This window comes from Pristis pectinata, chromosome 43, assembly GCF_009764475.1.
Source record: "Pristis pectinata isolate sPriPec2 chromosome 43, sPriPec2.1.pri, whole genome shotgun sequence".
Lineage (NCBI taxonomy): Eukaryota > Metazoa > Chordata > Chondrichthyes > Rhinopristiformes > Pristidae > Pristis > Pristis pectinata.
The window spans coordinates 476183-503071 of NC_067446.1; the positions used below are offsets into that span (position 1 = coordinate 476183).

At 52.8% G+C, this 26889-nt stretch overlaps 1 protein-coding gene across 1 annotated transcript in view; it reads left to right on the forward strand.

Moving 5' to 3' along the window:
* cntn5 (contactin 5) overlaps positions 1-26889 on the forward strand; it is a 58457-nt gene that overhangs the window by 14513 nt on the left and 17055 nt on the right. Inside the window, exons 4-11 of the mRNA XM_052008987.1 lie at positions 5468-5594; positions 7953-8128; positions 10397-10492; positions 14866-15069; positions 17395-17497; positions 19846-20027; positions 24609-24745; positions 26328-26457. Coding sequence (XP_051864947.1) covers positions 5468-5594; positions 7953-8128; positions 10397-10492; positions 14866-15069; positions 17395-17497; positions 19846-20027; positions 24609-24745; positions 26328-26457 — 1155 coding nt within the window. The remainder of the gene's footprint in view (positions 1-5467; positions 5595-7952; positions 8129-10396; positions 10493-14865; positions 15070-17394; positions 17498-19845; positions 20028-24608; positions 24746-26327; positions 26458-26889) is intronic.

The following is a 26889-nucleotide window of genomic DNA, read 5'->3' on the forward strand; positions in this document are numbered from 1 at the left end:
GACTTGTGTGGTCTGTGCTAAGGAGAATGGTAAATCTGCTGCTGCACGGAGTGAGGGAGTGAAGTTGCAAAGTGTGTGTGCACTGTGTGTAAGAGAGTGGGGTGAAACTGTAGAGTTAGTGTGAGTGTGAGGGAGTGGGGTACAACTGCAGGGGTTGTGTTAACAGGCTGTGTAAGGGAGAGGAGTGAAATTGCAGGGGTTGTGTTAACGGTGAGTGAGGGAGTGGGGTGAAATTGCAGGGGTTGTGTTAACAGGTTGAGTGTGAGGGAGTGGGGTGAAATTGCAGGGGTTGTGTTATCAGGCTGAGTGTGAGAGAGTGGGGTGAAATTGCAGGGGTTGTGTTAACGGTGAGTGTGAGGGAGTGGGGTGAAATTGCAGGGGTTGTGTTAACAGGTTGAGTGTGAGGGAGTGGGGTGAAATTGCAGGGGTTGTGTTATCAGGCTGAGTGTGAGAGAGTGGGGTGAAATTGCAGGGGTTGTGTTAACGGTGAGTGAGGGAGTGGGGTGAAATTGCAGGGGTTGTGTTAACAGGCTGAGTGTGAGGGAGTGGGGTGAAATTGCAGGGGTTGTGTTAACAGGCTGAGTGTGAGGGAGTGGGGTGAAGTTGCAGGAGTTGTGTTAACGGTGAGTGTGAGGGAGTGGGGTGAAATTGCAGGGGTTGTGTTAACAGGCTGAGTGTGAGGGAGTGGGGTGAAGTTGCAGGAGTTGTGTTAACGGTGAGTGTGAGGGAGTGGGGTGAAATTGCAGGGGTTGTGTTAACAGGCTGAGTGTGAGGGAGTGGGGTGAAATTGCAGGGGTTGTGTTAACGGTGAGTGAGGGAGTGGGGTGAAATTGCAGGGGTTGTGTTAACAGGCTGAGTGTGAGGGAGTGGGGTGAAATTGCAGGGGTTGTGTTAACAGGCTGAGTGTGAGGGAGTGGGGTGAAGTTGCAGGAGTTGTGTTAATGGTGAGTGTGAGGGAGTGGGGTGAAATTGCAGGGGTTGTGTTAACAGGCTGAGTGTGAGGGAGTGGGGTGAAATTGCAGGGGTTGTGTTAACAGGCTGAGTGTGAGGGAGTGGGGTGAAATTGCAGGGGTTGTGTTAACAGGCTGAGTGTGAGGGAGTGGGGTGAAATTGCAGGGTCAGAGAGTGGTACAGAACGGAAACAGGCCATTTGGCCAGCACAGCCACTTCCTCCCTGTAATGAGATGGACTCTCGACCTCACAATCTACCTCGTTATGACCTTGCACCTTATTGTCGATTTGCACTGTACTTTCTCTGCAGCTGTGACACTTTATTCTACGTTCTATATTGTTTTACCCTGTACTACCTCAATGCACTGTGTAATGAATTGACCTGTATGATCGGTGTGCAAGATAAGTTTTTCACTGTACCTCAGTACGTGACAATAATAATAAACCAATCCCAATTCAATAGTGTGCCATACTCCAAGTGAGCCCTGACCAGCATTTTGTAAAGTTGACATATGACATTCCAACTATTATATTCTGGTATCGGTATCGGTTTATTATTGTCACTTGTACCGATGTACAGTTTAAAACTTGTCTTGCGTACCAATCGTACAGGTCAATTCATTACACAGTGCAGTTACATTGAGTTAGTACAGAGTGCATTGATGTAGTACAGGTAAAAACGATAACAGTACAGAGTAAAGTGTCACAGCTACAGAGAAGGTTCAGCGCAATAAGGTGCAAGGTCACAACAAGGTAGATCGTGAGGTCAGAGTCCATCTCATTGTATAAGGGAACCGTTCAATAGTCTTATCACAGTGGGGTAGAAGCTGTCCTGGAGTCTGGTGGGATGTGCCCTCAGGCTCCTGTATCTTCTACCCGATGGAAGAGGAGGGAGGAGAGAATGACCTGGGTGGGTGGGGTCTTTGATTATGCTGGCTGCTTCACCAAGGCAGCGAGGGGTAAAGACAGAGTCCAAGGAGGGGAGCCTAGTGTCCGTGATGTGCTGGGCTGGGTCCACAACTCTCTGCAGTTTCTTGCTGTCCTGGGCAGAGCAGTTGCCGTACCAAGTTGTGATACATCCAGATAGGATGCTTTCTATGGTGCATCAGTGAAAGTTGGTGAGAGTCAAAGGGGACAAACCAAATTTCTTTAGCCTCCTGAGGAAGTAGAGGTGCCAGTGAGCTTTCTTGGCCGTGGCGTCTCCGTGGTTGGACCAGGACAGGCTGTTGGTGATGTTCACTCCCAGGAACTTGAAGCTGTCAACCCTCTCGACCTCAGCACCATTGATGTAGACAGGTGCATGTACACCGTCCCCTTTCCTGAAGTCAATGACCAGCTCTTTTTCTGTTGACATTGAGGGAAAGGTTGTTGTCATGACACCATTCCACTAAGTTCTCTATCTCCTTCCTGTACTCCGCCTCATCGCTGTTTGAGATATGGTCTACAACGGTGGTATCATCTGCAAATTTGTAGATGGAGTTAGAACAGAATCTGGCCACACGGACATGAGTGTATTGGGAGTAGAGGGCTGAGGACGCAGGCTTGTGGGGCACCAGTGTTGAGAATAATCATGTTGGAGGTATTGCTGCCTATCCTCACTGATTGCGGTCTGTTTGTTAGAGATGTACCAGGGTACAGTAAAAAACGATGTGCATACTGTTCGTACAGATCAATTCATTACACAGTGCATTGAGGTAGTACAGGGTAAAAACAGTAACAGAATACAGAGTAAAGTGTCACAGCTACAGGGAAGTGCAGTGCAGGTAGACAATAAGGTGTAAGGTCACAACAAGTCCATCTCATCGTATAAGGGAACCGTTCAATTGTCTAATCACTGTGGGATAGAAGCTGTCCTTGAGCCTGGTGGTATGTGACCTCAGTGTGCCCCAACCTGTGAAGGCAAACATGCCATCAGCCTTCTTTGGCACCCCATCCACCTCTCTTGACACTTTCAGGGAGCTGTGGGCTTGGACCCCAAGCTCCCTCTGTTCATCGACATTCCTTTGCATCCTACCACTTACTGTACATGGCCTACCCCGCTTTGACTTTCCAAAATGCATCACCTTGCCCGTCAGTGTATGTCATTGTACTTGTGCACATGATGATAAACTCGACTTCAGAATTAGATTTATTATCACTGACATTTGACATGAAACGTGTTGTGTTGCGGCAGCAGTACAGTGCAGAGACATAAGATACTATAAATTACAGAAGTAAATAAATAGTGCAAAACAAAAGGAATAACGAGGCAGTGTTCATGGGTGCATGGACCGTTCAGAAATCTGATGGCGGAGGGGAAGAAGCTGTTCCTAAATCGTTGAGTGTGGGTCTTCAGGCTCCTGTACCTCCTAAACGATGGTAATAACGAGAAGAGGGCATGTCCCGGGTGGTGATGGTCCTTAGTGATAGATGCCACCTTCTTGAGACACCGCCTCTTGAAGATGGCGGGGAGGGTTGTGCCCGTGATGGAGCTGGCTGAGTCTACAACCCTCTGCAGCCTCTTGCGAACCTGTGCATTGGAGCCTCCACACCAGGCTGTGATGCAGCCAGTCAGAATACTCTCCATTGTACATCTATAGAAATTCCATCTGCCAACGTTCCACAGAGGTAGTGGTGTGGACTGAGTGTTCTGACTAGGATGTAATTGTAGGGTTGGTGTGTGGACTTGGAGTACTAAGGACCAGGATGAAATTGCTAGTGTATGTGCTCACACTAAGTGTTAGGGAGCGGGGTGAAATTACTAGGGTTTGTGAGTGGACCTCGTGCAAGCAAATGGGGTGAACTAGTGAGGTTTATATGCAGACTGGTGTTAGGGAGCAGGGTCAAACTGCAGGGTCCGTGAGCAGACAGAATATTAGGTAGTGGAGTGGAATTTCAGAGATTGTTCGCAAACTGAGTGTTAGGGAGTGGGGTGAAATTGCACAGTTTGCAGTGTTATGGAACACAGTATAATTTAGAGGTAGTATTGGACAGAGTGATAGGGAGTTGGATCCAATTGCATTCGAGTTGTCCCAGGTGCTCAATTGCCACAGATGATCCCTTAATCCACAGAGAATCAGTTTAATTAAAGCTGCTCAAAAAACGTTCCATTCAGTCATTCAAGACATCAGCTTCAGTCAGGCTTGTAAGACATTTTTGTTGGGTTTGTGTCAGGAAACTGCTGTTGGTTTTAAATCTGCACTTTGTATGCACGGTGGTATGTTATTTAAATTAACTTCCATGCCTGTTCAACACACCAGACTATAAAAGACATCATATTAACCAGACTCTTTCAACCTGTTGGACACAGAGCAAGGACACAGGGCAGGGCCAGCACAGGTTAGACACAGAGTGAAGCTCCCTCTACACCGCCCCATCACAAACTCCCAGGGTCAGACACAAGTTTAAGCTCCCTCTGCACCGTCCCATCACACACTCCTGGGGTCAGACGCAGGGTGAAGCTCCCTCTGCACCGTCCCATCACACACTCCCGGGGTCAGACGCAGGGTGAAGCTCCCTCTACAGTGCGGCAGTCCCATTTTTCTGCATTTACTGCCCCTTCCCTCTACCACCACCCTCCTTCCAATCTCCTCCTCCTGATTTAAAAGTCAGTCTCCACATCCCTACCTTAATCTGTTCCCCTGCTTCTTCCTGCCTCGCTCTCCTTCTCTCTGACTTCCACTTTCCCTTGAGCTCTGTTGCTCCCTCCCCCTCAATCTGCCTCTGTTCACTCAATCCCTCCCTCCATCTCTCCCATGTGCTGCCAACCTCACTCGTCCATTCTCACCCTCCGTAGTTACCTACATCAGTTTTTCACTCTCCTTTTCTCACACATTGTTCTCACCCCATCCCATTCCTCCTTTCTCCAAATCTTTACCTTCACCTTACTTTCTTTCACCCTCCCTCTCTCATTCTCTCTTCACCCCTCCCTTACTTTGTCACCTTTCATCCTTTTCCTTCCTCTCTCTCCTTCCCTCCCAGCTTCTCTCTCCCTGCCTTTGTCTCTCTCTCTCTGTCTGTGACACTCTCTCTCTTTATCTGTCTTTGTCTCTCCCTCTCTCTCTCCATCTTTGACTCTCTTGATTCTCTCTCTCTTTCTCTCTCTCTTTCTGTCTGTCTGTCTCTCTCTCGGTCCTTGTCTCTCTCTCTCTCTCTCTCTCTGTCCTTGACACTCTCTCTCTCTCCCCCGCGTCCCTCTCTCCGTCTTTCTCTCAATCTCTCTCTCTCCCCGTGTCCCTCTCTCTCTCTCCGTCTTTGACACTCTCTCTCTTTCTCTGTCTTTGTCTCTCTCTCTCCCTCCCTCCTTGACTCTCTCTCTCCCCCTGCATCCCCCTCTCTCTCTCTGTCTCTTTGTCTCTCCATGTCTCTGTTTCCCTCTGTCATCTCTACTCGCCCAGACTTCCCCCACTCCTTTTCTCCCTGACCAGCTCCCTGCTTTGCTCCCTGCTTTCCCATGTTATTTCCCAGGTGTGGGGGGTTGTTGCCGGGACCGCCCGCTGTACTAACCCGCCGATGTGGGTGTTTCTGCTTCCTGCAGATGACCAGGAGGAGCGTGGCCCGGAGTTTGTTCACGAACCACAGGAACAGATCATCACAGCTGGTGAAGACTTGAGGAGAGTGACCCTCCCCTGCGAGGCCCAGGGAAACCCCCCACCCCGATACAGGTACGGCTCCTCATGTGGGTTGTGGGTCAGCCCTTGTCCTGATGGCCACCGTTGGACATGGCTGCACCAAGCTGTGCCTGGACTTGGGCTTGGTGCAGTTGTATATGTCACTGTGTACAGTTTTGATCACCCTGTTGTAGGAAAGACGCGGTTAAACTGGAGAGAGCACAGAGAAGATTTACGAGGATGTCGCCAAGACTCGAGGGCCTGAGTTATAGGGAGAGGTTGGCCTGGCTCCGTCTTTACTCCTTGGAATGTAGGAGAATGAGGGGCGACCTTATAGAAGTGTTTATAATTATGAGAGGCACAGATAAGGTGGACAGTAACAGTCTTTTCCCCAGGGTAGGGGAGTCCAGAACTTGGGGGCATAGGTTTAGGGTGAGAGGGGAAAGATTTGAAAGGGACCCAAGGGGCAAGTTTTTCACGCAGAGGGTGGTGAGTGTATGGAACGAGCTGCCAGAGGAAGTGGGTGAGGCAGGTACAACAGCATCATTCAAGAAGCACTTGGATAGGTACATGGAGGGGCAGGGCTTGGAGGGAGATGGGCCGAATGCAGGGAATTGCGACTAGCTGGGTGGGCACCGTGATCAGCATGGACTGGTTGGGCCAAAGGGCCTGTATCCCTGCTGTGTTGCTCTGTGACTCTATGAATGTGAAATAAATACATCTGAAAGGGAGATGTGCAAGAAGAAGAATGAGGTACAGAGTGAGTCAGGGAAGAGGCACAGAGGAGGGATGGGTGGAGAGAGAGGGAGGGAAATAAATAGATAGTGAGAGACAAAGGGCTGGCATCCTGTGGCGCGTATCTGAAGTGTCACCACATGCTGAGATCCTGCTTGTCCCCAACGTTGCAAAGCCTGGCCTCGTTCCTGCCCAGCGTTCCATCCAGTTGGACCTTGTTGTACTACCTGTCCTTCTGCACAAAAACATCTTTGGCCACAAGTCCATCAGGCGGAGGTCAACGCAGAACGTCCTGCAGGAGAAGAATGCAGTGCATCCTGTGGGATGAGCAGACTGTCAAAAACCATTACCAGAACTCGTCAGCAAGCACCAAGACCTTGCTTGGCTGGTGATGTGAGGGGGCCTCCCTCCTGCACAGTCAGAGGCTCCCTCCCAGTGCACGCTACCCTTGGGGTGACTGAACTGGGGAGGAGACAATCGCCCACTTCACTGGCGACTGTGTGGATGTGAGGGTCCTCGTCGAGGTTCGTCCCGAGCAGTTGCGTAACAGAGGACCCTCTGATCTCCGGGCTGTTCCCGGGGATGCACACCGAGACAGACATCAATTGCTGCTGGAAGGTCATCAACTCGGTGAAGGACGCCCTTTGGTCTGCCCAGAATTTGTTTTGTTTTCCTTTTCCAAAGGTGGTTTATTCAGTGATTACAGAATCACATTAATACAATATTACAGTACTTCATGATACGCACTATCTATAGTTTAAAATTAGAACACGGTCATCTCTATCCAGAACGCACTCGAGCCCCTAAGGCACCCACCGGTCCCAGAAGTCCCCCAGTGTACCCGTGGATACCCTGTGCTCCTTCTCCAGGGACACACGGACACGGATGTAACCCCTGCCCAAAACCTGTTGGTCTCCCAGCACAGCGAGATGTCCGTAAGGGAACGCTGCCGACGGGCACTGTCCAGGTTGCAGGAGTCCGTGCTGAGGGACGCATTGAAGCTCGGTGTAGCCGGTGCAAAGGCTCTGTGGGGAAGGGCTGCAGTCAAAGGTCATGCCACCTCGAGAACTGAAAAGCAGGGTCCTGGGCAATAGCCCCCCACACACATTGAGGGGTGCATTGTTCAAAGGGATCACAGGAGGGGCACTGGTGCTTTGTACATAGACTGTACTGACTTGGTGACACCATGAAGGTACTGGTTGGACAACACTGTGAATATAAAGAAAGACACGTGCCATTTTATATTTCTTGTACATATCTTTTATGAATAATGTTCATTATTGAAATATAATAAAATAACGTGTGTTAGAGTGAAGCTCCCTCCGCCCCATCCCATCACACACTCCCAGGGTCAGACACAGAGTGAAGCTTCCTTCACACTATCCCATCACACACTCCCGGGGTCAGACACAGTGAAGCTCCCTCTACACTGTCCCATCACACACTCCCGGGGGTCAGACACAGGGAAGCTCCCTCTACACCATCCCATCACACAGTCCCGGGCTCGGACATAGAGTTAAGCTCCCTGTACCTGATTGGGGCAGTGGTTAGATGCAGAGTGAACCTTACTATGGGTGGTGGGACATTGTGAGTGAGGTGGTTGTTGGGACGGGCAAGTGTTGGGGGTGGTGGTGGTTGAGCCCCCTGTGTCTGACCTGCCGTCTGCTCACCCCACAGATGGTTCCAGAATGGCAGCCTGCTGCAGCCAGAGGACACCCCTCGCTACCATCTGGTAGGGGGCTCCCTGATCGTCGATGCTCCCAGCGAACTCACGGATTCCGGGACCTTCCAGTGTTTGGCCAGCAACTCGGTGGGGAGCGTACTGAGCCACGAGGCGAGGCTGCGTTTCTCCTGTAAGTGCCGGGGACGGGACGGGGTTAACCTCTTGGGGATTGGGACCCATCCCAGTGTGGGGAAGGCTTCATAGCCAATCGCCGGGTCTCACTCTCAGTCTGTGCTCAGTACTGGGGGGGCTTCAGCTTCTCCCCCTCCAGCCTGCCCTCGAGACTCCCAGAATCAGAATTGGGTTTATTATCGCTGACTTATGTGTGGTGAAATGTGTTGTTTTGCGGCGGCAGTACAGTGATATAAAATTACTATAAATTACAAAATCAAATAAATAGTGCAAAAATGGAACAATGAGGTAGTGTTCATGGATTCAGGGACCATTCAGAAATCTGATGGCGGAGGGGAAGAAATTGTTCATGAATCGTTGAATGTGGGTCTCCAGGCTCCTGTACCTCCTCCCCATTGGGAGTAACGCAATAAGGGCATGTCCTGGTTGGTGAGGCTCCTCAGTGATGGATGCTGCCTTCTTGAGGGACCACCTCTTGAAGATGTCCTCGATGGTGGGGAGGGTTGTGCCTGTGATGGAGCTGGCTGAGTCTACAAGCCTCTTGTGATCCTATGCACTGGAGCCTCCACACCAGGCTGTGATGCAACCAGTCAGAATGCTCTCCACCGTACATCTGTAGAAATTTGCAAGAGTGTTTGGTGACATACCAAATCTCCTCAAACAAAGAAGTAGAGCCGCTGGGGTGCCTTCTTCATGATTGCATCGATGTGTTGGGCCCAGCATAGATCCTCTGAGATGTTGACACCCAGGAACTTGAAGCTGCTCACCCTTTCCACCGCTGACCCCTTCCCCAACTTCCCCTTCCTGAAGTCCACAATCCATTCCTTGGTCTTGCTGACGCCGAGTGCGAGGTTGTTGTTGCGACACCATTCAACCTCACTCCGGTACGCTGCCTCGTCTCCATCGGATATTCTGCCAATAACAGTGGTGTCATCAGCGAATTTATAGATGGTGTTCTGTGTAAAAGAAATGCTGGCCTCATAAGTGTCCTTTAAAGTTTCCCCCACTCACCTTAAAGCTATCTCCTCTAGTATCTGACATTTGATTATGAGGACTGCACAGATGAGGAGTTGAGGCCAGTGTAGATCAGCCACGATCATATAGAATGGCAGGGCAGGTTTGAGGGACTAAACAATCTCCTGACCCTGTGATGGGTTTCATTGAAGGTTGGGAGGGGTCCATGCAGTGTGCTGACCTTGGTGCTTAATTAGGACCAGACCCCTCACCTACAGCCTGCAGATCCCCAGACTCTTGTACCCCATCAATACATAGGGCTCCCTCAGCCTGAAGCCACACATAACCAGCTCAAGTAACCTGTTATTTTTTTCTTCAGTTTTCCTAAACCATGCTGTTGCTGCTCTGGGAGTGTGTAATGGGACAGTGTAGAGGGAGCTTCACTCTGTGTCTGACTTTGGGATTGTGTGATGGGACGTTGTAGAGGGAGCTTTACTCTGTGTCTGACCCTGTGAGTGTGTGATGGGACGGCGTGGAGGGAGCTTCACTCTGTGATGGGACGGTCTGGAGGGAGCTTCACTGTGATGGGACGTTGTAGAGGGAGTTTTACTCTGTGTCTGACCCCGGGAGTGTGTGATGGGACGGCGTGGAGGGAGCTTCACTCTGTGATGGGACGGTGTGGAGGGAGCTTCACTCTGTGATGGGACGGTCTGGAGGGAGCTTCACTCTGTGATGGGACGGTGTGGAGGGAGCTTCACTCTGTGATGGGATGGTGTGGAGGGAGCTTCACTGTGATGGGACGTTGTAGAGGGAGTTTTACTCTGTGTCTGACCCCGGGAGTGTGTGATGGGACTGTGTGGAGGGAGCTTCACTCTGTGATGGGACGGTCTGGAGGGAGCTTCACTGTGATGGGACGTTGTAGAGGGAGTCTTACTCTGTGTCTGACCCCGGGAGTGTGTGATGGGACGGCGTGGAGGGAGCTTCACTCTGTGATGGGACGGCGTGGAGGGAGCTTCACTCTGTGATGGGACGGTGTGGAGGGAGCTCCACTCTGTGATGGGATGGTGTGGAGGGAGCTTCACTGTGATGGGACGTTGTAGAGGGAGTTTTACTCTATGTCTGACCCCGGGAGTGTGTGATGGGACTGTGTGGGGAGCTTCACTCTGTGCTGGGACGGTGTGGAGGGAGCTTCACCCTGTGATGGGACGGTGTGAAGGGAGCTTCACTCTATGTTTAACCTGTGCTGTTCCAGGTGTGGAGCAGCCTAGACTGATATTCAGGATGAACATTTCACCGTGCTTCTGTATTTCAGATCTCGGAAACTTCAGTGACCACCAGCGTGGACCGGTGTCCGTGCGCGAGGGACAGGGTGTGGTACTGATGTGCTCCCCTCCTCCTCACACCACAGGTGAGCCGCCTCTCTGTCCATTTTTCTGCTGGAGAAGGAGCTACACTGGGGAGAGTGAGGATGAAAGATGTGAGGTTTTGGAGGGGTGGAGCAGGTGGTTGGGGAGGTTCGGGGTGGGCTGGGGTTGGTGGTGGAGGACGTGACGGAGTGAGGGAGACGGTAATTGGAGAGGGTGGAAGGAACAAGGTATTGTGCTTGGAAAAATTCAATGTCATCCTACCAAGTCAACATGGTTTTATCAAAGGCAAGTCATGTTTGACCAATTCTCTGAGGACATAGCAGTAGACGACAACAGCAGATGTGGTGTGTTTAGATTTCCAAGTGTCATTTGACAAGGTGGCATATAAAAGGCTAGTGCACAAGTTAAGTGCTCATGGTAATGGAAGGAATGTGTTGACGTGGATTGAAAGCTGGTTATCACATGGAATCAACAGGTCCTCTTCAGGTTGGAAGGATGCAACTTGGGGAGTACCCCAGTGATCAGTTCTCGGCCCTCAATTATTCACTACTGGAGCAACACACACACGAAATGCTGGAGGAACTCAGCAGGTCAGGCAGCATCTATGGAGGGAAATGAACAGTCTATGTTTCGGGTCAAGACCCTTCATCAGGACCTTCAGGTCTCTGCCCAAAACATCGACTCTTCATTTCCCTCCACAGATGCTGCCTGACCCGCTGAGTTCCTCCAGCATTTGGTGTGTGTTGCTCCAGGTTTCCAGCACCCGCCGTCTCTCTTGTATCAATTGGTTACTACTTGTATTAATGAGCTGGAAAGAGGGGACAAAGTGTAAGTTGTCCAACTTTTCCGATGTCATGAAAGTGTTCCAGTGAGGACAGTGTGACTCTGCAGTGGGACAAAGGTAGCTCGAGTGAGTGGGTGGGAACGTGGGGAATGGAGTTTAATGTGGGCGAGTGTGAGGTCAGACACTTCAGTAAAGGGGAATCAAAAGGTGGATTATTGTCTCGATGGAGAGGGTCTGAAAGTGAGTGAAGGGATCCAGGTGCATGAATCACAAAATGTCAGCAGGTAGGTTCAACAAGAACAAATGGCACATCGGCTTTTGTTGCAAAGGGGTTGGAATTTAGAAATCAGGATGTTTAGTTATACGTACAGTGCGTTGGTGAGGCCACACCTGGAGGACTGGCCCAAGAGAGGAAACAGTGGCACTGGAGACAGTCTGAAGAAGATTCACCAGGCTAATGCCTGGGATGAGAGGCTTGTCCTGTCAGCAGTGGCTCAACTGTTTGGATCTCTTCCTTGGATCCAGAAGAGTGAGGGGTGAACATGTAAGATCCTGAGGGGACATCTCCGGAATAGATGTTGGGATGTTTTCACAAGATAAGCTTAAGAGATAAGGTTGGTCCTCGAGTTAAGGTCTTAAATTGGGGAGGGGAAAATTTCAACAGCATGAGGCAGGCCCTAGGGAAATCGATTGGGAGCAGCTGCTCAAGAGATAAACAACATCTGATAAGTGGTGGTGTTTAAAGGCGAGACAGTAAGAACTCAGAGAACGTCCCGGGAAGGGGAAGAAGCAAAGATGGTGAGATGAGGGAAGCTTGACCAACAAAGGTAACTGAAGATTTGATCAGAAGTAAGAAGGAAGCTTGCATCAGGTACAGGCGTTTAGTATCGGGTGAGGTTTATAGGGGCAGTAGGAGAGAAGGCAGAAGGAGGGCATGAAATGGCCTTGGCCAGCTGGATTAAGGAGAATCCCAAAACCTTTTCTCAGTACATTAGAAGCAAGAGGGTAGCTTGGGAAAGAGTAGGTCCCGTCAGGGTCCAAAAGGGAAATATATGTGTGGAGCCGGGGAATCTAAGCAGGATCCTAAATGGATGTACAGTATTCAGTAGGGAGGAGGGAGAGCTAGGGGAGGGCTATGCTGATATCCTGGACTAGTCTGCGTCAGAATGGAGGATGCATTATGGGATATTGGCACACGGTAAAGTGGATATGAATGAGATCTATCCCAGGATGTTATGGGAATCGAGAGAGGAGACTGCTGGGGCTCTAATGGAGATTTTTCTATCTTCATTAGCCATGGGTGAGGTACCAAGAGACTGGAGGATGGCTAGTGTTGTCCCCTTGTTCAAAAAAGGGCAGCTGGGATAAGGCAAGAAACCAGACGCCATCAATATTAGGGAAATATTCCTCTCCTCCCATCGGGGAGGAGGTACAGGAGCCTGAAGACGCACACTCAGCGATTCAGGAACAGCTTCTTCCCCTCTGCCGTCAGATTTCTGAACGGTCCATGGACCCATGAACACTGCCTCGTTATTCCTTTGTTTTTGCACTATTTATTTACTTTTGTAATGTATAGATTTTTATGTCTTTGCACTGTACTGCTGCTGGAAAACAACACATTTCATGTCATATGTCAGTGATAGTAAATCTGATTCTGAAATTATTGGAGAAAATTCTGAGGGACAGGATTTCCGATTACTTGGAAAAGTCAGGACTGATTAGGAGGAGTCAGCATGGTTTTGTGCTTGGGAAATTCAGCCTCACAAATCTGACTGACCTCTTTGAGGAGGGAACTGAGAAAACTGATGAAGGCAGAGCAGATAGGCGTGGTTTACACGGACTTGAGCAAGGCTTTTGTCAGAGTCCTGTACGGTAAACCGGTCCAGAGGGTGAGGGCACGTGTGCTGGCAAACTGGATCCAAAACTTTCTTCAGGATCAGGTTAATTATCACTGACATGTCGTGAAATGTGTTGTTTTGCGGCAGCAGTACAGTGCAGGACATAAAGACACAAAACCTTACTATAAGTCACAGAAATAAATAAATAGTGCGAAAGAGGAGCAACGAGGCAGTGTTCATGGGTTCATGGACCGTTCAGAAATCTGATGGCGGATGGGAAGAAGCTGTTCCTGAAACAGGGTCTTCAGGCTCCTGTACCTCCTCCCCGATGGTAGTAACGAGAAGAGGGCATGTCCCGGGTGGTGAGGGTCCTTAATGATGGATGCCGCCTTCTTGAGGCACCGCCTCTCGAAGGTGTCCTCGATGGTGGGGAGGGTTGTGCCCATGGATGGAGCTGGCTGAGTCTACAACCCTCTGCAGTCTCTTGCGATCCCGTGCATTGGAGCCTCTGTACCAGGTGGTGATGCAACCTGTCCGAATGCTCCACCGTACGTCTGTAGAAATTTGCAAAGGGTCTTTGGTGATGTACTGAATCTCCTCAAATTCCTAACAAAGTAGAGCCGCTGGCGTGCCTTCTTTGTAATTGCACCAACGTGTTGGGCCCAGGACGGATCCTCCGAGATGGCTTGTGACAGGAGGCAGAGAGGGGTGGACAAGGGGTGTTTGTCTGACCAGTGGTGTACCGCAGGGACCTTTGTTGTTGTAGTGCATGTAACTAACCTAGGTGGTGTGATGTGTAAGTTTGCTGATGGTATGACGATTGGTGGTGTAGTTCATCGCGAAGGAGGTTGTGAAAGGATGCTAAGGGAAATGGATCCGTTGGAAAGTTGGGCGGAGTGGTGACGGATGGAACAATGTGAGGTAATGCATTTTGTCCCTCCCGTCTCCTCCCGTTCCTCTCCCCCCCACCCTCCCCGTCCCTCATCCTCACCCTCCCCTCCCCTGTCTCCTCCCACCCTCCTCTGTCCCCCCCGACCCTCCCCATCCCTGTCTCCCCCACCGCCTTCCCCATCTCTCTCCCCCCGCCCTCCCATCTCCCCCTGCCCTCCCGTCCCTCTCCCCCCCCACCCTCCCCGTCCCTCATCCTCACCCTCCCCTCCCGTCTCCTCCCACCCTCCTCTGTCCCCCCCCGACCCTCCCCATCCCTGTCTCCCCCACCGCCTTCCCCATCTCTCTCCCCCCGCCCTCCCATCTCCCCCTGCCCTCCCGTCCCTCTCCCCCCCCACCCTCCCCGTCCCTCATCCTCACCCTCCCCTCCCCTGTCTCCTCCCACCCTCCTCTGTCCCCCCCGACCCTCCCCATCCCTGTCTCCCCCACCGCCTTCCCCATCTCTCTCCCCCCGCCCTCCCATCTTCCCCTGCCCTCCCGTCCCTCTTCCCCCATCCCTCCTCCCACCCTTCCCATCCCTGTCTCCCCCACCCTCCTGTCACCCCCCCACGACCCTCTCTCTCCCCCAACCTCGTTTTTCTCCCCGATCCAATCTCCCCACCCTCTGTACCTCTCCTCCCACCCCCTTCTCTCCCCACCCCCTCTCCTCCCCCACCCTCTCTCCTCCCTCCTTCTACCCTTCCCTCTCTCTCACCCCCACCCCTGTCTCTCTCCCTTATCCCCTCTCCTCCTGCCCTTCCCCCCTCGCCCCAATCCCCTGTCGCTCCCCCCATCCCGCCCCTCTCCCCCTTCTCCCTCTCCCGACGCCCCCTCCTTTCTCTGATGGTCCCTCCCCACTCCCCAGAGGTCTGCTACTCCTGGGTGTACAACGCCCTGCCCCGCTCGGTGGAGGAGGACAATCGCCGCTTCGTCTCCCAGGTGACGGGCAACCTGTACATCGCCAAGGCCACACCTGCGGATGTGGGCAGTTACCTCTGCCTGCTGAAGGACAAGCGGAGCAGCCGCCGAGTATTGAGCCCCCCCACCTCTCTCACCCTGCGCACTGACGGTGAGTCACCCCCACGCCGTGTGCACACACACACACACTAGGGACCCCAGCTTCCCCACACACCAGCCCTGGCACAGCTGCAGGAGAACATGGAACACCAGTCGGAGAAAGAGGAGAAGGCCTGAGGTGTGTGGGTCTCTGTATATTTGTGTGTGTGTGTGTGTGTGTGTGTGTGGTTGAGAGACTGTGTGTGTGTGAGAGAGACTGTGTGTGTGTGTGTGAGAGACTGTGTGTGAGAGAGAGACTGTGTGTGTGTGTGTGTGTGTGTGTGTGTGTGTGTGTGTGTGTGTGAAAGGGAGACTGTGTGTGTGAGAGAGAGACTGTGTGAGTGTGTGTGTGTGTGTGAGAGTGTGTGAGAGAGAGAGTGTGTGTGTCAGATGGACCAGGTATGTATGTATGTGAGACTATGTTTCCTGGAGAGAGGATGTGAGACTGTGAAAGGGAGACTGTGTGTGGTGTGTGTGTTTGTCTGCAAAGCTGTGGCAGAGTGTGAGAGAGGAGTCTAGGTGTGTGTGTTTGTAGGTGAGTGTGCAAGAGGTTGTGTGTATGTGGTCTCTGTGTGCATGGAGTGGATGCAGGAACATGCATAAACTTGAGAGTTTGGCCACACAACAAGTAATTACTGGAGTTCACACAGCTCACAGACTTACAGCATGTCTGTGCTGATCACGATACCAACCTAACTCAGCCCATCTACCTGCACATGGTCTGTGTCCCTCCATTCCCTGTCTGTTCATCTGTCTGTCTAAATATCTCTTAAACGTTGCTGTCGTATCTGCTCCACCACTTCCAAGCACCCACCACTCTCTGTGTAACAAAAAAATGTGCCCGCACATCTCCTTTAAACCTTCCCCCTCTCACCTGAAAGCTCTGCCCTCTAGTGTTTGACATTTCTACCCTGGGAAAAAGTTTCTGTTTGCCCAATATCTGCCTCTCATAGTTTTATAAACTTCTATCAAGTTGTCTCCTCATTATGAGAGGCATAGATAAGGTGGATAGTAACAGTCTTTTTCCCAGGGTAGGGGAGTGTTTTACCTTGTACTACCTCAATGCACTGTGAATTGATCTGTATGAACAGTATGCAAGACCAACTTTTCACTGTGACAGTAATAAACCCATTTCAATTCCAATTCCAAACCTACAGGGCACAGGTTGAGGGTGAGAGGGGAAAGATTTAAAGATAAGATACCTTCCTTAGTCACATGTACAAACACACAGTGAAATGCACCTTTTGTGTAGACTGTTCTGTGGGCAGCCCGCATGTGAAAGAGGGGCGACTTTTTCACGCAGAGGGTGGTGAGTGTATGGAACGAGCTGCCAGAGGAAGTGGGTGAGGCAGGTACAACAGTATCATTTAAGAAGCACTTGGACAGGTACATGGAGGGGAGGGGCTTGGAGGGAGATGGAGGGGTCTGAACTCAGGAAATTGGGACTAGCTGGAGGGCATGGTGGTCAGCATGGACTGGTTGGGCCAAAGGGCCTGTATCTATGCTGTATTGCTCTATGAATCTATGACTCAGCCTCTGAGCCTCCAGAGAAAACAATCCAAGTGTTTTTGTACTACCTCAATGTACTTATGTACGGAATGATCTGTCTCAATGGCACCAAACAAAAGCTTTGTATTGGCAGGCACACAGTAGTGTAGAGGTTAGTGTAAAGCTATTGCAGTGCCAGCGACCCGGGTTCGATTCCGGCCGTTGTCTGTAAGGAGTTTGTACGTTCTCCCCGTGTCTGCGTGGGTTTCCTCCGGGTGCTCCGGTTTCCTCCCACATTCCAAAAGACGTACTGGTTAGGAAGTTGTGAGCACGTTACGTTGGTTCCAGAAGCGTGGCGACACTTGCGGGCTGCCCCCAGAACACTCTACGCAAAAGAAGCATTTCACTGTGTGTTTCGATGTACATGAGACTAATAAAGATATCTGATCTTTTCACTGTGTCTCGGAACATGTGACAGTAACAAACCGATTGCCAACCTCTCCTTACAGCTAATGCTCTCCAATCCAGGCAGCATCCTGGCGAACCTCCTCTGCACCCTCTGCAAAGCCTCCACAGGGGTGACCAGAACTGCACTCAGTACTCAACTGCGGCCTCCCTGTGGCCAGACTTATAGGCCCTCTCTCCCCGTGACTACCTCTGCCACCTCCCTATTGCCTCTCCCCAACACCCAGGGCCCCTTACGTTACACACTACTGCTCCCGCCACTCGAAAGAAGCAACCCCACTACTGGGACCAACCTATGGTGGACGGACCGTGTGGAAACCCCTCAGGCGCTCTTGCAGAGCAAAGTCCTGCAGTTGTCTTACGCTGGCTCTCCTTCTCATTCCAGGGGCGATGGATGAGTACGAGCCAAAGATCGAAGTCCACTTCCCCACTGTGGTCCAGGTGCTCCAGGGCTCGACTGCCAGTCTCGAGTGCTTCGCTCTGGGCAAGTAAGTGCGCTGTGTCCCCGCGGCTGGCTGCTGGCACATGACTGGGAGTGAGGTAACAACCTCCTCCCCAGGACTCAAAACACACTCACCGAGGCTGAGGGAGGTGGGGGTGGTCTGTGGGGAATGTTACGGCTGGGGAAAGGAGGGGATGTGAGAAGTGAGGGAGTTAAGGAGAAAGAGATGAAAGGGGGAATGTGAAAGGTGGGGAGAGAGAAAGTGGGCTGGGGTTGGGAAGAGACAGAGAGCGGAAAGGGGGACTGGGAAAGGTGGGGAGTGGGAGAGAAAGTTAGAGTGTGGAGAGAGAGAGAGAAAGGGGGAACACGAAAGGTGGGGAGAGAGAGTGGGGGAGAGGTGCAGAGAGAGTGAAAGCAGGAAAGGGGGAATGTGAAAAGTTAGGAGAGAAAGAGAGATTAGGGGAGGGGGAGAGAGAAGGTTGTGGGAGAGAGGAGAGGAAATGGGGAATATAAAAGGAGGGGGAGGGTGAGGTGGGGAGGTAAAGAGTGGGGGGGAGGTGGGGGCAGACAGAGAGAAGCAGGTGAGGAGATGTAGAGGCAGGGAGACAGGCAGGAGCAGGAGAAGGGAATAAGGGGGAAGAGGAGGGTGGGAGAGAGACTGCAGCTCTGGGACTGAAACAGGTCTGGTTATTGACGGAAGGATGGAAGAGCTGGAGAGTGGGGGAGGGGGTAGGATGCGGAGAGGAGTGACACAATGTAGGAGAAATGTTGAGGAGTGAACGAGTGAAATGGAGGGAGGGTTGAGGGAGAGGCATTGGGGAGCAGACAGAAAGAGAGAGGGAGGTGTGGGAAAGCATGGGTCCAGTATCTCATTTCCAGATATCAGTGGGTGCCAGTGACCTAGCGTTTACGGGAGATGTCAGTGTGTTGAGATGGACAGTGAGATGTAGACTCACTAAAACAGTGTCGTCGAGGTAATTCATTAATTTACACACCATAGTATTCAACGAGGTTAAATCTGCCAATCCATTACACAGTTAAACATAGAGTGAAGCCCCCTCTACACCGTCCCATCACACACTCCCGGGGTCAGACACTGGGTGAAGCTCCCTCCACACCGTCCCATCACATGCTCCCGGGGTCAGACACAGAGTGAAGCTCCCTCTACACCGTCCCATCACACACTCCCGGGGTCAGACACAGAGTGAAGTTCCCTCTACACCGTCCCATCACACACTCCCGGGGTCAGACACAGAGTGAACCTCCCTCTGCACTGTCCCATTAGTTGAGAAAACGAGGGTGAGGGCCGCTGGCGATGAGGGTGAGGCTTAGTCCAGGAAGGCAGAGACGCAGCTTGGATTGGGACCTCCGAAGCCTTGTGTGCTTGGCCATCCGAGGCTGCAGTTCCCTGGGAACGAAGGTGTCCTCTGAAATCTCAGCGTGCATGAGCACCATCCCTAAACACCGGGTGTGCATGGGAAGGCGAGCTCTGAGCACAGAGTGAGGTCTGGTGTAAGACAGAAGCAATGCTGACGCTAATTAATGACTTGACAGATAGTCCTGTGGGGGATTGAATTATTAAAGGCCGACAGGGTTGTTGGAGGGAGGCTGCACTAATGGGAGTGAGTTCGTCGCTGGCGGAGTGGGAGCTTGTTAAACCGAGCCCGGCCGGCAAATCTCCTCCAGCCCTCACCCTCCTGAGGAAGGGCCATGTTTGCCGCCCATCCCTCAAGGAGGAGGGGTCACCGCTGCAGTGCGCGCTTCTGTTGGGGCTGGGGCACGGCATGTGACTCAGAGGGGGTGCCATGTTCTCCCCAACCCCCAGTGACCATCCCCGGGAGGGAAATGAAAACCCTGCAGATGCCGGGAAGCCGAGATAAAAACCGAGAGCGCTTGAGACGCTCGGCTGGTCGGGCAGCGTCTGTGGAGAGAAAACAGCAGAGTTAACGTTTCAGGTCTGGGGCTCTCTGCAAGGAGCACCTGCATTCCTCACCACTGTGTCAACTACCCTGTGAGGTGGGGTGGCTGCTCCAGGAGATCTTCCCCATCCAATGAACTCCAAGCCCTGCCCGTCCACTCATGAACGTCCCAGAGTGTTCAAGGTGATTAAATCTGCCAGTCCATTGTACAGTGAAACATACTGAAGCTCCCTCCGCCCCATCCCATCACACACTCCCGGGGTCAGACACAGAGCGAAGCTCACTCTGCACCGTCCCATCACACACTTCTGGGGTCAGATGCAGAGTGAAGCTCTCTCTACACTGTTCCATCCCACCCCTATGGCCACCGGTGTGGGAGTGGGCGGTCCCCGTGCTGTGCAGTGGTCTGGGTGTGTGTGTGTGTGTCCGTGTCCCGATCACTGACTCCCTCTCCCTCTCCCTGTCCCTGCTGCAGTCCGGTCCCCACCATCAACTGGCGGAGGGTGAGCGGGAACCTACCCAGCCGGGCGAGGCTGCGGAAGTCACGGGCGGTGCTGGAGGTGCCCAACGTACAGGCGGGCGACGCGGGGACCTATGAGTGCAGGGTGCAGAACTTCCGAGGAGAGAATGTCGTCAGAGGGTTCCTGCTTGTCCACAGTGAGTGTTCCCAGGGCCGTATGGGGGTGTCAGTGTACCCGGGGTTGGACAGTGTACCAGGGATCATACAGATGACGGAGGGTCGGTGTACCCGGGGTCGTTCGCTGTACCCGTACGGATAATGGAGGGTCACTGTACCCGGGATCATACAGTGTACCTGGGGTCATACAGATAACGGAAGGTCAGTGTATCTAGGGTCGTACGCTGTTCCCAGGGTCATACTGCATTACGAGGGTCGCACAGGTAACGGAGATTCGGTGTTCCTGGGGTCAGGCAGTGTTCCCAGGGCCATAAACTGGTTTACCATTCTCACTTGTACTGAGATACAGTGAAAAACTTCAGTTAGCATTCCCTCCCGGCAGATCATGCCGTACTTTGAGGTGGTAAAAAGACAGACTGTAGAATCGACTCTCTGTATTACAAGGGTTGTAATGTTAACGATAGGTCGTACACTGTTCCCATGGTCACGGGGTCATACAGTGTTCCCCGGGTCACACAATCACGATATTATGAGGGTAGCACAGTTATCGAAGGGTCGTAGAGTACTCCCACTGTCATACAGAGTCAGAGAGCCACACCACACGGAAACAGGCCCTTCGGCCCAACCGGTCCGTGCCGACTGTGTTGCCCAGCGAGCTGGTCCCATCTGCCCGTGTTTGGCCCACAGCCCTCTGAACCCCTCCTCTCCATGGACTTACCTAGATGGCTTTTAAACGTTGCTAATGTGCCCGCCTCAACCACTGTTTCTGGCAGCTCCTTCCAAATATACACCACCCTTTGTGTGAAGAAGCTGCCCCCTGATGTCCCTTCTAAATCTCTTGCCTCTGATCTTTAACCTCTGCCCTCTTGTTTTTAGCTCCCCCTCCCTGGGAAAAAGACTGTGTGCCTTCACCCTGTCTGTGCCCCTCATGATCTTATACCCCTCCGTCAGGTCAACCCTCAATCTCCTACGTTCCAGGGAGTAAAGTCCTCGTCTACACAACCTCTCCTTGTAACTCAGGCCCCCAAGTCCAGGCAATGTCCTGGTAAATCCTCTCTGCACTCTTTCTACTTTAGTAACATCTTTCCTGTAACAGGGCGACCAAAACCGTACACAGTGCTCCAAGTGCGGCCTCACCAACGTCCTGTACAACTGCAACATAACTCCCCAACTCCTGTACTCAGTGCCCTGACTGATGAAGGCCAGCATGCCAAACGCCTTCTTCACCACCCTACCTACCTGTGATGCTGCTTTCAGCAAACTATGCACTCTCAGGTCCCTCTGTTCCATAACACTCCCCAGGGCCCTACTTGTCACTGTACAAGTCCTACCTTGGTTTGATCTCCCAAAATGCAATACCTCACATTTATCTGGATTGAAAGCCATTTGCCAATCCTCAGCCCACATACCCAGCTGATCAAGATCCCCCTGTAATTGTTCATAACCTTCTACACCACCTACAACACCACCTGTTTTAGTATCATCCACAAACCTACTAACTGTGCCTTGTACGTTCATATCCAAATCATATAAATTACAAACAAGGGCCCTAGCACTGGCCCCTGTGGCACACTACTAGACACAGGCCTCCAGTCCGAGAAACAACCCTCGACCATCACCCTCTGCTTCCTGCCACTGAGCCGGTTAGGAATCCAGTCGGCTGCCTCCCCCTGGATCCCATATGATCTAACCTTCCAGACCAGCCTTCCATGAGGGATCTTGTCAAAGGCCCTGCAGAGGTCCATATGGACAACATCCACTGCCCTCATCTACCCACGTGGTTACCTCCTCAAAGAACTCCAAGAGATTTGTCAGATGTGACTTCCCACACACAAAGCCGTGCTGACTGTCCCCAATCAGACCCTGTCTCTCCAAACGCTGGTAGATCCTGTCCCTCAGAATCCCCTCCACCACTGATGTCAGACTCACCGGCCTGTAGTCTACCAGGGTCGTACAGGCAGAGTATTCCAAGAGTCATACAGTCAGTGAAGAGTCACTGTTCCCAGGGTCAAACACTAATGTTCCCAGTACCATCAGTGTTCCTGGTACCGTCCCAGCATCAGAATCAGGTGTATTATCACTGATTTTTTTGATGTGAAATGTGTTGTTTTGCGGCAGCAGTACAGTACAAAGACAAAAAAAGGTATAAGTTACAAAATGAATAAATAGTGCAAAAAAAGGGATAATGAGGTATGTTCATGGGTTCATGGACCGTTCAGAGGGGAAGAAGCTGACGGCGGAGGGGAAGAAGCTGTTCCTGAATCATTGAGTGTAGGTCTGCAGGCTCTTGTACCTCCTTCCCGATAGTAGTAACGAGAAGAGGGCATGTCCCGGGTGGTGAGGGTCCTCAGTGACGGATGCCACCATCTTAAGGCACCACCTCTTGAAGATGCCCTCGATGGTGTGGGGGAGGGGGGTGGTGGTGATTGTACCCATGATGGAGCTGGGTGAGTCTACAACACTCCGCAGCCTCTTGCGATCCTGTGCACTGGAGCCTCCACAGCAGGTGGTGATGCAACCAGTCAGAATGCTCTCCACCGTACATCTGTGGGAATTTGCAAGAGTCTTCAGTGACACACTGAATCTCCTCAAACTCCTAACAAAGTAGAGCCACTGGCGTGCCTTCTTCATGATTGTATAAATGTGTCGGGCCCAGGATAGATCCTCCGAGATGTTGATGCCCAGGAACTTGAAACTGCTCACCATTTCCACCACTGACCTCTCAGTGAGGTCTGGTGTGTGTCCTTGTGCCGTATGGCATTCCTGGTGAGTTTCGGTGACCCTGGTCCCGTGTGGTGTTCTAGCCCCGGACTGCGTCTCCATCCATGTATCCCTCACCTTAACCCCCGAACCCCACTCACTCATGTGGTCTCTGAGGCTGAGAGGTGCAAGCAAGGGAGAGGGAGGAATCGGAAGGTGACGAGCAGCGATGTTGGGCCGCAGTAGGTCACGGGTAGAGGGAGGCTTGCTCATGTGCTGTGGTTGTGGAATCTGTCCTATGAGAGCCAACGGGACCGTCAGACACAGCTCCCAGCCAAGGCACTGTGGATGTTGATGCAGCCACAGGAACACTAATGCACCCCAGCACTTGTCTCCGCCAACTGGGCCGGCTCCTGATCAACATTAATGCAATCCTCATTCTCCCTGTTGGCTGGAGTTACACCGGCCTGTAATTGGTGCTGATGAACATCCCTCCACATTCTCAGCCTTGCTGGCTGTATTAATATTAATATTCTCCATTACTCCCACCCCTGTCTGACATGCCAGTTCCTGTTAATTAATACGCCCTCCCAAGGCTGCCTTCCTCTCCTCCCCCACCTGTCGGCTGTTGCTCCCGGCTTTGCTCATCCTCCTGCCTCTTCCCGTCCCATTGTTCCCCTCCCTGCCACCTCCAGTGTTTTCTCCACCAGAGGAGGGGCGGTGAGGGTGCACCGCGCTGCGGGAGGGGCAGTGAGGGAGTGCCGCGCTGCAGGAGGGCCGGTGAGGGAGCGCCGTGGTGAGGGAGCACCATACTATGGGAGGGGTGGTGAGGGACCCACTGTACATCGGGAACCTGGGATGGAAAGTGTGGCACCGGGCCGTGCCGTACAATCGATTTTTGAGTCGGTTCACCGACACCCCGGCCGCCTGTCACTTCTGCGGCCGGGAGGAGACAGTGTACCACGCGTACGCGGAGTGCGAGAGGTTGCAGTCCCATATCTGAAGGGGCTGCTGCTCAAGTTCTGGCTGCACTTCAGCCCGACGTTGTTGGTCCACGGGCACCTGGTGCAGCGCGGGGCGGGTCGCGCGGAGGATCTCCTGGTGGGTCTCCTGCTGGGCCTGGCCAAGCTAGCCATCCACAGGACGTGGTGGTGGGCAGCCGAGGGTACCGGCCGGTCTGCCTGCCTGCCCGTCTTCCGTGCTTACGTGTGCGCGCGGGTGTGTTTAAAGAGGGAGCACGCGGTTTCCGCGGGCACCCTGGCTGAGTTCCGTGCTCGGTGGGCTCCTCGGGATCGCGTGTGTCATGGACAGTACGAATGCGATTCTGATTTGAAGTGTTGCGTGTTGCGTTGATGGGTGTAGTGTTGCGTGTGTGTTTCGTTAGTATTAGTTTGCATTCTCTACTGTAGTATGTCCTTGCTTAGTTTCTTTTCTGTATTAGATGTAGTGTATTGACACTAGTTGTCTTTTTGTATCTGCCTCCTTGTGCAGACATTCCAGTGGCCAGCAGCTGAGGAGGCAGTCTGTGCCCATTGGCTTGATTCAGTCATTGTTACATTGATGTTGATGAGATCTTGCTGTGCGTGTGTTGCTTGCCATGTTTCAGCGTTAACCACCCATTGAACACGCCATCAGTTGGCACCAGCCATGGCAGATCTCTGCTCCCCCCTCTCTCCCTCCACTCTCTCACCCCCTTCTCTCTCCCCCCTTCTCTCCCCCTTCTCTCTCCCCTCACTCCCCCACTCTCTAGTTCCCCTCCCTCCCCCTCTCCCTCCCCCACTCTCTCCCACCTCACCCTGTCTCTCCCCCACCCTCCCTTCCCCCCCCCACTTCCCTCCACCCCACCCTCTCTCTACCACCCCCACCCAGCCGACACTGACAGGCCGGTCTCTGTACGATAGGCCGTCCCCAGTGGATCCGCACCATCAACCACACGACCCTGGACAGCGGGCAGGCTCTGCACTGGGAGTGTCGAGCAGCAGGGAAACCACGGCCCAGCTACCGGTGGCTCAAGAACGGCGAGACCCTCGTCTCACAGGTAGGGGTCTGAGACCCACATGGGGCGGACGGGGGACAACTCCCTGCGCCGTGCATGAGCCTGCAGTCAGAGAGATGGTAGGGTCAGAGGGAGGGAGCGTGTGTTGGTGATGAGGATGTAGGTGGCCCAGTTAGATGTCATCAACATCGGTGGTGGGGGCATTGAAGGTTGTTTCAGGTTACAACAGGATCTCGATCATCTGGGAAAGTGGGCACAGGAACGGCAGATGGAATTTAACTCAGACACGTGCCAAGTGACGGAGACACAGGAGACTGCAGACGCTGGAATCTGGAGCCACAGACAATCTGCTGGAGGAACTCAGCATCTGTGGGGAGGAAGGAAGGACATCAAGTCCTGATGCAGGATCTCGACCCGAAACGTCGACATTTCCTTTCCTCCCACAGATGCTGCTCGACCCACTGAGTTCTTCAAGCAGATTGTTTTGTGCTCCAAGTTCCAAGTGACACATTTTGGGAAGTTAAACCAGGACAGGACTTAGACACTGAATGACAGGTCCCTGGAGAGTGTTGTAGAACAGGGTATGTTGTTCCCTGGAATGGCGACACAGGTAGACAGGGTGCTGAAGAAGGCATATGGCTTGCTTGCCTTCATTGGAAGGGGCATTGAGTATAGGAGTTGGGACATCACGTTGCAGCTGTACAAGATATTGGGGAGACCGCACTTGGAGTATTGTGTGCAGTTCTGGTCACCCAGCAATAGGAACGATGTCCTTAAGCTGGAAAGGGGGCAGAGGAATCACAAGGATGTTGCCAGGACTTCGAGGGCTCGAGTTACAAGGAGAGGCTGGACAGGCTGGGACTGTTTCCCCTGGAGCAAAGGAGGCTGAATGGTGACCTTATAGAGGTTTATAAAATCATGAGGGGCACAGATAAGGTGGAGGGTCACAGTCTTTTCCCCAAGGTAGGGGAGTCTAAAACTAGGGGGCACAGGTTTATGGTGAGAGGGGGAAGATTTAAAGGGGACCTGAGGGGGCACCTCTTTCACACAGAGGGCGGTGGGTGTGTGGAACGAGCTGCTGGAGGAGGTGGTTGAGGCAGTTACGATTATAGTGTTTAAAAGACACTTGGACAGGTCCATGGATAGGAAAGGTTTAGAGGGATATGGGCCAAACACTGGCAAATGGGACTGGCTCAAGAAAGCACCTTTTGACGGCATTGACAAGTTGGGCCGAATGGCCTGTTTCTGTGCTGCATAACTCCTTGACTACGTGCAGGGGGCGGTATGGAAGACAGAGGCGGTGAGGGGGGAGAGTTGCCCAGAGGGAGGCCCTCGATCCCTGCCCTCAGCATGCCCGTCACGGGGCACCCTGCCACCACGAGCAGGGAGACTGGGACAGGAGCACTGAGATTGGATGGCTGGCCCTGGATAAGCTGGACAGGGTCAGAGACAGGGTCAGGAGTGATGTCAGGAGCAGTGTCAGGGAGTTAGGGTCAGAGACAGGGTGAGAGACAGGGTCAGGAGTAGTGTCAGGAGCAGTGTCAGGGAGTTAGGGTCAGAGACAGGGTCAGGAGCTGTGACAGGGACTGGGGGCACTGCATCACTTCTGTGTGTTTGGTTGCAGAGCAGGGTGGTGGTCAGGAACAGCCTGCTGACGATCACTAGCGTCAACAGGTCAGACACGGGCATGTACCAGTGCGTGGCTGAGAACAAACACGGGAAGTTGTACTCCAGCGCTGAGCTCCGCATCCTGGGTAAGGTGAGAAGCTGGACAGGGAAGAGTGAACTCCCCTTTAAATATCTGAGAATCAACCCTGCCCATCGGTCACCACGCTTCATCAGTGTGTGTATGTGTGTTTGTGTGTGTGGGGGGGGGAGGTGGGGAGGAGTTTGGGGGGGAGGGGATCCATCCCCCAGTGAGGGTCTGTGTGTGTGTGTGTGTGTATGGGACCCATCCCCCAGTGAGGGTCAGTGTGTGTGTGGGACCCGTCCCCCAGTGAGGGTCAGTGTGTGTGTGGGACCCGTCCCCCAGTGAGGGTCAGTGTGTGTGTGGGACCCGTCCCCCAGTGAGGGTCAGTGTGTGTGTAGGACCCGTCCCCCAGTGAGGGTCAGTGTGTGTGTGTGGGACCCGTCCCCCAGTGAGGGTCAGTGTGTGTGTGTGGGACCCGTCCCCCAGTGAGGGTCAG